Source organism: Epinephelus lanceolatus, chromosome 2 (assembly GCF_041903045.1).
Source record: "Epinephelus lanceolatus isolate andai-2023 chromosome 2, ASM4190304v1, whole genome shotgun sequence".
NCBI classification, from domain to species: Eukaryota; Metazoa; Chordata; class Actinopteri; order Perciformes; family Serranidae; genus Epinephelus; species Epinephelus lanceolatus.
The window spans coordinates 47,793,830-47,805,996 of NC_135735.1; the positions used below are offsets into that span (position 1 = coordinate 47,793,830).

The 12,167-nt window shown below is 39.1% G+C and overlaps 1 protein-coding gene across 4 annotated transcripts in view; it reads right to left on the minus strand.

Annotated features, from left to right (window-relative positions):
* The window catches only part of shank2a (SH3 and multiple ankyrin repeat domains 2a), a 443,207-nt gene that overhangs the window by 200,995 nt on the left and 230,045 nt on the right, over nucleotides 1-12,167 (minus strand). For all 4 annotated transcript variants that reach the window (XM_078162170.1, XM_078162166.1, XM_078162159.1 and 1 more), the window contains one exon: nucleotides 5,926-6,003. In XM_078162170.1, coding sequence (XP_078018296.1) covers nucleotides 5,926-6,003 — 78 coding nt within the window. The remainder of the gene's footprint in view (nucleotides 1-5,925; nucleotides 6,004-12,167) is intronic.

The window sequence follows — 12,167 nt, forward strand, 5'->3', positions numbered from 1 at the left end:
GAGTTTTCCTTTAAATCTACAGTGTAAGTGATGTTTCAGAGAACAAGCTCTATGGATGATTGTTTTCTAAGTTTCTACTTTCAAATGCATGATGCAACAGAGCAGATTATTGATCTTGGACCTCGCACTGCACTCAAATAGAAATAAAGCTGCACGTAACATCAACACAGAAATGTAAGCTCCATCTAGGCCATGGCTGCAAACTCTGCAGGGCAGCAGTACATTCAGACTCTGACCGATACCCTGATGAGATCTCCCTTCAGCCCGGGCTCACTCCCTTTATCAAGAGCTCTAGCTAATGAAGCGCTCCACTGGAGTGGCTGTGGAGGACAGCTGAGGACCCAGTGGGACTGCTTTTCACAAACGCCTGCCTGAATAAGGCTCTTTTGTAACTCAGCTGGAGGTTATTAGTCAATCATGCCAGCTAGGCAATACTTAGCGCTGCTGGGGTTTTTCCCTAGGATGAGTGCGCTACTGATTCACACACACTTCAACTGTCACAAACACAAACATACAAGTAGCAGCAGCACATGTAATACCAGATAATATATTTTTACACACACACACACACACACACACACACACTCGTACCTCTATCCTTGCGAAGACCCTCATTGACATAAAGCATTCCCTAGCCCTTTACCCTAGGGGACTGTTCATAATTTATGAGGGGGGGTGCAAAAAAAGGGGAGGCATTTCAAATATTTTATAGGGAGGGGCTTGTTTTTAATCTTGGTTTAGGGGAGGGGCATTTAAATTCAAATGGCTATATTTTGTATTTATGTTACAGCTGATCTAATTCTTGGCAATACATTTTGGTGATTTTTACATAAAAATGCAAATTTTGGCAATAACATTTGGTGACTTTTTTAAAGAAAAAACTTATCGCAGTCAGAAACTGTAAAAACATAAATTATCATTCAAATTTAAAATTACCAGCAGTCCTTGGACAAATCATGAGTGACTAACGCTTCCTTTAGGAAATAACAACAAAAACATAACCAACACTTTTTATATAACTGCAGGAGAGAGGTTGCAGAATGATGATACATGAAACCCAAACTTTAAATAGTAACAATAAGAGCCGATAACGTCGGAGCTTACTAGTATCACGGTCTTGATTAAATTTGCCTCGGGCCGTTTAACACCGGGTCTCGGTACCGATCCCTGCCCGGGCCATTCAGAGGTTGTTTCTGGGCCGCTAATTGAATAGGCCTGATTTACATGTTTAAACGGGAGCTTTACTGCTTGTACTTGCCATGTTCATGTGTGTGTGGGTGTGCGTCCAGGTCGGGGCTGCTGCGGTGAGGTGAGAGGCTGCCTGTCTGCAGCGGTGCCTGTGTATTGTGTAATATGGTCAGAGTTGGCGGACTCCCTGTTGAAGACCTCTGCTCTAAAGGGAAACAGGCTTCGGTTTGAGCGGCCGTTTTCCGTGTGGTCCTAGTGCTCGACGCGTCTTTCTTTATTAGTGTGTAACATTGTTTTTGGATGGTATAAAGTGCAGGGGACCAAAACTGCCTCCTGAAAAAGTGCAGGGGACATGATCAGCACTGCTTAGTTTTACTGTTTGATCTCATTTTTTTCAGCCTCTGTTTTCACTATGCACAAAACAGTATTGTGCTCTCTTTCTGTTCACAAACTCTCACTATTACAGATAAACAATGCACTAAAATATGTTTTTTTATTTTAGATGAGAAAAAGGCAATACAGTATCAGAATCTCGAATTATATTTAAGCAGCACTGCCTAGTTTTATCATTTGATCAGAGTTTGGTCTGAGCTGTAGAGAGAAAGAGTGACAGAGAGGGAGGAGTCTGTCTCTTGATCTATGGTCTTCCTTTCAGTGGTGGCAGGCAATATGGAAATGTGGAAGTACAATCTGTAGTTCAAGAAACAGCTCCAGACCACCTCAACCCGCCAGATGACACATTTGAGCAGGGAGATCTGGGCGTTGGTAAGATGGAGGAAATTTTACCACAGTTCATTTACACATACTAAACACATTGTTACGATACAAACCTGGTTGAAAATCAACAAAGTCTCTTTTTAACAAGATATTATAATCATCACCAGTTAATTATTAACTATTGACAAATACTTATCGGTAATATAGTATTTAAAATGTTATAATGTGTGCAACAATAAACTGTTAAAATAACACAAATTAAAGCATTACCAACAGTTAGTTACCATTACTGATCATCATTTTATTGTTAAAAAATAAAGTAACTATTAACTTAAGTTCAATTAACTATCAGTTCAGTGGTGTTCATGATGTCTTTAGTTTCTGATAATGACTTTAGTTGTTCTTTTATCTCAGACATGTGTTAGGATGTTACATACCTTGACATGTTTCGGCGGAAACTTCCGCCTTCCTCAGAAGTGTCACTTGGTGGTGATCTGTCAATCAGCCGATATTAGGGAGGCGTGACCGTCAATGAACAGGGATGAGGGGGCATAGATGCTCTCCCACACCTGGAGCAGCATCCTGGAGAGGCAGCGGATGGACAGCAGGTGGCGTGACTGTCCTGTCAAAAACTGACAGGACCGTCACGCCTCCCTAATATCAGCTGATTGACAGATCGGCTGATAAAGACATGTCACAACCACCACCAAGTGACACTACAGAGGAAGGCGGAAGTTTCCGCCGAAACATGTCAAGGTATGTAACATCCTAACATGTCTGAGATAAAAGAACAACTGAAGTCATTAATTAACTATCAATCTACCATTTATTAATAAATGGATAATATAGTGTTGCCCTTTAATCCAGTGGTTCTTAACTTTTTCATGTCGAGGACCCCTAAATTGATACACAAATATAACTGTGGAGGAACTGATGATCACAATAGTCACTATTATGACTCTTATTCACATTGGGCTCGCCTCTATAGTCAGTCTCCCCAGGATTTTCGCAGGCTCTTTTTGCGATAGTGCGGGCTGGAAATGCCTGATTTCACGGTAGCTTTTTAAAAAATATGCAATGAATGTTGTGATGTGTATGGGTGACAGGTGTGATGATATTGTAAGTGAAAATTGCAAAAAATAGTTGTGATGCTTTCACAAATTCAAATCACTAGCTGATCACCTCCAATCAGCTGTTGCTGATGTTCCACGCAGCTGAAGGACCCTCCTTCTCCCTCTGCCCACTTAACATGAGCTAAAACCTAATTTATGTTTGGGCACGCAACATTTCTTTTGAGTGTCACTTGACAGAAATGGCATATTTTTGACAGACAAAAATGTCATGTGACACTTTTCTGCCATGTCAGGCACCTGGAGAATTTTGTTTTGTCAGACAATGTCGTATTGTGTCCTGCAATTAAATTAGTAGTGTTAATATCATTGCAATGGAGATAATAGTTTTCAATCCACATGGACCCGGCCTGCATTCAGCATCTCTGTCCACAGAAGCAGCTGTCTGTTAGCACCAGCTGCTGCGGAGCTGAGAGGACAGAGGCTGTCTCATTATACATCTATGGGCCGGCCAAACTGACTTCACCAGGATGACTGACATCAGACATTTACTGAACCAAAATAGCTTCCATGTCAGTGCCATGGGAAGAAATCAACAGTCTGTTTATTGATTCATTGATTTTGGCGTCACTGGTTTCCATGAAACCTTTTTGCCAAAGCATAAACTGAAAACATTGCGCTGCTCTGTAATTTCTGTTGAGCAACACTCTTCAAAAATGTTGGACGCCCAACCATAAATCTGGCTTAACATAGCCCAACATAATCTCATCACTACTCTTCATATTTTGCTGCTTGGCAGAAGCCTCGCAGCAGCAGTTAACATCCAGCACTTAGATGTTTATCACACAGATACCAATCTGTCATTAAAACCAACTGTTGGGTAACATTAGCTGTGTGATGCTAACAGACAGCCCTGCCACTGTGCAATGTATTCTCATGGAATGGTTCATATGATATTCTATGAAACAGTTCAATAACCAACACTGACATCCTATGATTTTGGTTGGAATTTGGTAGCAGATTGGTCATGTGATTGCAGCCTTTCAAAATATGTGGAGTATGTACGTATTTGGGTGCATTGCTTTTCCTAAGAAAACATATGTGAAATTTGTGAGAACAGCCTGTATTTTGTGTGTGTGAGACTGTCCAAGGAACAGGGCTCCAGTGCCACAGCAGCAGTCTCATGATAAACAGACAGAGTGAGAGAGAGGTGAAACAAATCAATAAACTGCACGCAGCTCTACAATGATATGACATTTTACTTAGCAGCAACTTCTAGGGCTGAAAGGTGAAGCCAACAAAGAAGTGCCAAAAACTGCATCTCCAACCTCTTGACAAACTATGGTCACTTCTAGCTCCAAAAAAAAAAAACAAGATGGCAACAGCCATAATTCCAAACTCAAGGCTTCAAAGCAGTCCACACACTAGTGGGTGACGTCACGGTGGCTACATCCATTATTTTGAGAGGCTATGGATTTCACCTGTTTTAAAAAGTCAAATCTGTGGTAAAGTTGCAGTGATTAGACTAAATTCAAAGTTATGTAGAATTCATGGGAGTTGGCTGAGTTTGCACTAATTTTTGCAAGTGCAACATTCTGGAGGGACTGAAGAGTGAACTGAATGTGAAAATAACTTTCCTCATTTTTCTGGTGACACCTGGTCCTCCCTTAAGGACCCCTGTGGGATCAAATTGAAATGGTTACAAGTATTTATGTGTCATTATTCCTCAGAAATTGTCATTCAGATCAAACACTGAAAACCTTGTTTTCAAACTGAAACTTAAGTGTCTTTAATGGAAATGAATCCTGTTTCTCCCTCCAAACCAGGCTTTTTTTTTTTTTTTTTTTTTTTTAGCCTTTATTGGATTACATTGATTTACCCTCTATGAATGAACCTGACCAGTGCCTAAAAAAGTAGCTTATTGTATACCATTGTACTTTACCCTTTATTACTGGCTGTCAAAATCTCACACACCACTATACACTATAAGCTTCTGCTAAAAGGCCATCTCTGTATGTCTGCACTATTTCCTATTTGTGGGCTTTTTTATATATACCTTTCTCCTTGGGCTTGTTCCCTCTTATCTGTGCACATACACAGAAGGACCTGAGATTGTCAGAGCTGATCACTTTGGAAGAATTTAAATCAATCTGAATGGTTCGAGAAAATATCACTCTTGATTAATATGATTGATGATTTTTTACTGAAATCATTTCAGATTTTTTGTTTTATCTTTTTTTTTAACCTTTTTATACATCATAATTTACTTTTCTTACTTTGACCTTGCATATTAGGTGAGTATTGTGTTCAGTCATTGTAGTGTGTGACAGTTGTATTTGTCTGTTTGTATTTATTGTTGTAAGGATGTTTATGCTACCCTGTTGCCCAGCTCACTCTTGGTACGAGACTGACTGAATATAGAATACATACAGTACTGTATATATCAAATCGCTACTGTCTTGTGAAAACCTTGTAACAGCAGATTTGGATCATTTCATATTCTCTCACTAGATAACTGAAGCCTCTTCCTGCACACTCTGTTTTAAAAAAACGGTTTTAGAACAAGTTGGATCAACTCTAAATTGCAACTAGAGCTGTTCTCCAAAGTTAGTTAGTAGTTTTGCAGATAACACACTCTTGTGTAAAAACGTCAGCTCATTGACAGGAAGCTAAAAGACTCAGCAGAAGCTATAGACGTACGTTGCTCACTTTTGGTTCACCTGTAAATACCGTTGAACTGAAACAAATCTAATATCGGCCAGAAAGATATTTTCAATCCCTTGTTGCAACTGACCTTGACCATTTTTCTCTGTTGCCATGGAGACAAATGAGACAAGAAAATGTGCTGCAACTAAAGATGTTTCCCTAAAAGCTATAATCAATCTTCTTTTAACCGCGTTCATGCAAACCGCAGTAAAGAGGAGTAATTGGGGTTTTTTTTCCACTCTACCTGAAATGGACTCTGGCTGTTGTAGTTCTTCACTTCTTTGTCGGCTCCACGAACAAGCAGCACTCTGGCACAGTTATCCTGGGTAGAAAAGAGAAAAAAAAAAAGATAAAACAGGGCTGAGAAAATGCCTAAAACAACACTGAGATCCTTTCATTCTCCTACTTTGTTGAGGAAAAAAGCTGATTAGCTTCCAGAGAAATTAGCAAAATTTCCAAAAGCAAAAGAAGTCAGTAGAGCAGAAACTGATCAGTGTGGTTGAATGTGTGATCATCCCAGCACTGACATGTGAAAAGAAGGAAAGAACAACAGAACATCTATTACCTATATCAGGAATGGAGCTTCATTCGCTGTTAAGTGTGTATCTATTGCTCCACTCAAAGAGAAAGAGGGAGTGAGAGCAACAGAGATAGGTAGAGAGACAGAGAGAGAGAGAGAGAGAGAGAGAGAGAGAGAGAGAGAGGAGAACAGAGAGATGGAGAGTGCTGAAGGGTTTGAATCTGCTGCACAATTCGCCCACAAAGTGCTCAACCACGCATGTACTGTGCACACACACATGAATATAAATACTTTTTTTAGATCCACAATAAGCTATTGAGAGTTGAAAAATCGCTCTCGCAGATACTGATACACAACCATAATCTGTACAGTGTTGTCCACATTACAAATGTTTCTGTCATTAGACATCTAACATCTTATTTTAAGACATGCGTTGAGTGTGTTATTTTTACTCATGGTCTCCATCTGGAGTGTGGCAATCCCACAACATATTTTTTTTATATGTAGGCTACATTTAATAATGAAGCTTCCAAATGGAAATGTGTGACATACATCAGAGCCAAGAACTGAAGCAGAGGCTTTTTAGCTTTCAAGAGATAATCAGAAGCAGAGTGCAAAAGGAAATGTAGGGACTGGAGAGATAGAGGGACGGAACGTGAGAAAGGTCCAATCTCTAATGTCCACGATGCTGGGGGTAATCCAGGATGTTGCAGCTTGGACGCCATGGAAACGTCAGCTTCAAATGGATTTTTCTTGTGCATTTCATGTTGTGTTAGCGAGAGTAGATCATTGATGGAGAAGTTGAGAGTGGGGCAGTATTCTCGCATATTCTTGCCAGAAGTTTTTAGTCTGGTATGTTTTTATGCAATATTCTGCTCTGGAATCTGCTCAGAGTACCCCATCTATCAAGAAGGAGTAAGAATTCATGCATATTTACAATGTACAGTATAACAGCCTAATAACAGATAAATCCAGGTTACATCAACCCCCTCTGTTTCACAGATGCAGCCATCATTATCATTATCGTCAATGCTTCAGCTTTCTGGCTTTACAAGATAAGACTGAGGAGGTTTTATATTGTTTTATTGTCATCAACAAATTCTATGTAAGACCAAAAGTAACAATAAATGTATACATTAACAAGTACTGTGCATGTATTAGATCTTGATATATCTTGCTCCTCTGTGCCACAGAGCTCCACTGCTGTTGAAAAATTATCAAAGGGCAGTTCATCCCAAAATCAACCAGAATTACTGCTTTGCTGTTATATGCTTCCGAGCACCAGTGAAGTTGCACTTACAGCTTACATCCATGTCTGTGAAAACATGGATGCTCCACACACATCTTCCCCCCACCAGCACAGAAAATCTATACAATCAGCACAGTTTCAAGATGAGTGTCACCAATTCATAATCTGACCAAATGTCTCCCCTTCTGTTCCTGAATTATGACATTGAGTAATGGTTCAGAAAAGTGTTATTACAGAAATGTATGATGTTACAATGAAGTTGACCTTTGACCTTTTGTAAATGAAATGTTAGCACTTTGAAATTTTGTCATAGTTAGTTTGTCATAGTAGAGTTCTTGAGACATGGTCAAAAACATGTTTTGTGGAGTTACAGTGACCTTTGACCACCAAATTCTAATCAGTTCATCACTGAGTCGCAGTGGACAATGTTTGACATTTGTTTGTCAAATCTGAAAGGCGTTATTGAGATATTGCATTCATGGACGGACAGACAGACAGACAACCTGAAAACATAGTATCTCCTGTGACGGTGAGAGGCTAAAAGATGCATATTTTTTCTCTTACCTGTAGTGCTAGATAACACTCTAGATTGTTTTGGAGTTATTGAGTGTTGGATATATCCGCTGTATTGATGACTGCTTTCTCTATAATAATAATGGAACTAGATGGCACTCTGTGGTGCTTTAAGTGCAAAAAAAAAGGAAAAAAATTACCATCTGAAAAACTCAACTGCAATCTCTTTCTAGAAATTGTAACCTGGTTACTCAAATAATCCGGAGACCTTGTTCTGAGCAGTGTCATGTAGGTACTATTTTCTTTCTGCTGAACTACACCCACCAACTCTATCACCCATGGACTGTAAAAACAATAGAATTAGCTACTGTGATGTCAACCATTGGTTTGTGGACTTATTTTTGGTTGCTTGGAGCCAGAAGTGACATTTTTTGGGTGAAAGGCTGGGGCTGTGGAGGACTGAGAGGGGGATCTGACTGAGAAGCTGAGGACACTATCAGCAGACAGCAGCCTGTCACTCAAAGCAGCCCAACCTTAATTATTATCTCTAAAGACCAAAACAGTTTTTTGTACCAGCCTGTAAACATGTTTATTTCTGCTGTAAATTTGGACATTCTAATATGGGGATCTATGATGATAGTCTGGCTTTTGGAGCCAGTCTCTAGTGGCCTTTAGAGGAACTGCACTTTTTAGAACTTCTGTTGTGTTGGCTTCATTTTTCAGCCCAGGAGGTTGCCAGTTGGAATGACCGTCCAGAAGGAAGCATGCATCTACTCATGGACAAGGGGTTCGTGCAGCGTGAGATGTAAACATTAATAGCGTCCTCCTTGCCTGTAATGTTAGTTAGCTCAGTGGTGCTAGGTGAGCTAGCAGTAAAGAGACATTGCTGTTGAGTTTTGCGAATGTATGTCTTTTTGTTTATCTTTTCTTTGAGCACCACGAGCTGAGTGCCATCCAGTTTCAAATGTAGAAACTGGAAATAGTCCCTAACAAATACCTTCTGCATCCTCCTGTTTGTCTGATTAAAACTACAGTGCTGTTTTAGGAAATTACTGAGGCTTTTGAAAATTGAGGAAATTACTGAGGCTTTTGAAAAAATCTAACTATATATTTGTGAGGTGTTCTTAAAGATCTATGTCTTCAGTAGGAACCAAAGGGCTTGGAGCTGACAGCCACAGACAGTGAGTCAAAGTATTGACAGATGGACTCTATAGTTGGTTTTGGTGTTTTCATGAGATTTGTTAAAAATAAGAATAATATACAATAATGTCAGAATGTTAAGAAGTGGTTATTATATTAAAATGGACCTTTTCCCAGCTTCATGCACATACACCAGGCAGCAAATACACGTACAAACTTTAACACAACATACTATGTAACCAACAAACAGGAGGGAGCTGGTAGAGGGGTCATGTCATAAAGGTCAAAAGCACAGACAATGAATTATCTTCCTTAAGTGGAACTAAAGGTTTGCTGTTGATGTGAACAGTGAACTGTTTTTGAATCCAAGCTGTGGTTCTCTGCTTAACTTGCCACGCTCCAAGGGCAATGTGGTAAATGGTCTCAAATTACTGGCTATACAAACAAGGCTTAGAGGCTCCTGTTGACCTTTACCTTGGAGGTACACTGGCAGGTTTAAGTCAGTTGGTCTTTCAGATGCTTCATCTATTCTGTGCATATTCAGTTAAGGGATATGGCTGAAGTTATTCTATATTTTCTTATTGTGAATACTGTAAATCCCATGAAAAGACCAAAACCAACAATGGGTACCGTAAGTCCATCAATCAGTACTTTATGACTTCCTGTCCATGGCTCTCAGCTCCAATTTTACTGGTTCCTAGTGAAGATGTAAATCTGTAAATCTGAAATATATGGTTTGTACAATTGAATATGTATCTTAGAGACATTTAATTGTGATGTGACAGGCTGTCGTCTGACCAACAAGCATTATATTATATTTAAGTATTTTGTTAATTTTAACATCCTAAACTCATATCTACATATTTCTATTTTTTTTATTTTTTATATTTAATTCCTATTTTTTGTTCTTTGTCTTGTTCTGGGTACTGATTTGGTTTGTAGTATGTGCCTTGTCTTAGTCCTGTCTTGGTTTTGTGTTGTTCTTACTACCTACTTTTTTGTTGTTGTTGACCAAATATTACTGTTATATTTGAAAATTTTTAATAAAAAGATAGTGGGGAAAAAAGAAACAAATGGTTGCTTTGTTTAAAAAAGTCTCAATATTCTTTTAATTTAGCTAAGCAGCTAGTAGTTGTTGTTTTGTTTTTTTTCCCCAGTATTTTTAGTTAATGATATAACATGTCACCCAGAGTCACCCACAATATATAGAATATCACTACCATAAATGTTATGACACTGCACCAAAACTTGATGTCCAACTAGATATGCTGGAGAACTACATTGTATTTCATGTTTTTACCAGCAGGGCACAGACATCTTTCAACAAGCTAGCTGGTGATGTCACTGTGTTGCTTTGTACTGAACTAAGCATGGTAAACTTGGTACTGTGAAGCACGATTTGTTCTTCAATGGCTGTTTTGTTGTCTGATAATATTTGTACAGCCAGTGTATGGGATGTTTTGAATAGAGTAATGATTGAATGTACAGGAAGTCACATAGCGCCCGACAGGTGGGACACACATTCCATCGCTGGTGTCCACTGGTGGTGGTGCAGGCTTACGGTGCAGTTCCACCTTATTTGCTGTTTTGATGGAAATACTGAAGTGTGAGATTACTTATATGGATATACAATACCAGGGAATGACCCATAATGGAAATGTTGAGGAGCAAACAGGGTAAAACTTTTGGTTTAAGATCTATGGCAAAGCTAACATCAACGACCAGCCTGACGTTATAAGCTGATTCTGTCCGTAGGGAGGGACCTCTCCTTTTCCAAAATTCTACTGAAGAGCCAGCAAGGTCTTGGTGGTGTTTCCATGTCAAGAATAACAGTCTATTATATACCCCAACAAGAGAATGGACAGATGAATGCAAAGACTAACTTGCACCACGAGCAATTTATCTAATGTGGAAAATGCCCCATTCGACTCAGTCTTTGGGTGGGAATGATGTTGATCATGATAGAAGATGGCTTGTAGATGTGACCTCTTGGTTAGGCTTACATTAGCTATATTAAGTGTGACAAAATATCAAAATATTATAATCATCTTGTATTGTTATTGTGTTCTGACATCTTGATGAAGACACTGGTAAAGTACATATTTGGTGTGGAGAAGTGTTTTGTGTGGTTTGTCAGCTGTAGAAAACTAATATTAAATGTAACATTCATCAATTTAAGGCAGCTCTTCACTTTCTCTTTCGCCGCTGTTGTCCAACTGCATGAGAACAGGTCTTTATCACCATATTTGGTCATACTGGCTCAAAAAGCATAGGCAATTAATTTTAACTTTGTCCATGGTTCTTTGTAATCCAAACTCTCAAACTCCACTATATCAGCACTTACTAAGTTAAAAACTAGTTAAACTACTCTGAAGAACAGTGTTGCATTCAGCGCTCACAGTAAACAACCATCACAGTGATATCACCACCTAGCTTATTGAAAGATGGCTGTACCCTGCTGGCGAAAAGGTGAAATACTATTCCATTTTCTGACAAATCTAGGTGATATCAACTTTGATTGCAGTGTCACATCTTGCCTAAGGTAAAATTCAAATGAAGCACATTTTATGTAAAATTTAAGAATTAAAAAAAGACAAAATGAAGTCATGTGGGACCACATGGATCCCAAAACAGCTAGTTGGTGGAAGTTAATAAGCCTTGGTTTCAGAAACCCATCAGAAATAAATAAAAAAAAAAATAAGAAAAGAATTATCACATGTACAGGAGAAAGCTCTTTTTTTTAAGATTTCTTTTTGGGGCGTTTTTGCCTTTAATGGATAGGACAGTTTTGCGTGAAGGGGGCAGAGAGAGGGGGGATGACAAGCAGCAAGGGGCTGCAGGTTGGAACTGAACTGCAGCAAGGACAGAGCCTTTGTATATCGGGTGCCTGCTCTATCCACTAAGCCACCAACATCCCTCAAGAGAAAGTTCTCTTTAATATGAATTCCTTTATCATGTAAGATGTTTACTTTCCACATCAAAATGGGAAAGTAGCTATTACCCAAGAGAAAAGTCACATAGTTTAACCATTTACTGCAATTAGAGGTAGACAGTGACTTAGCAG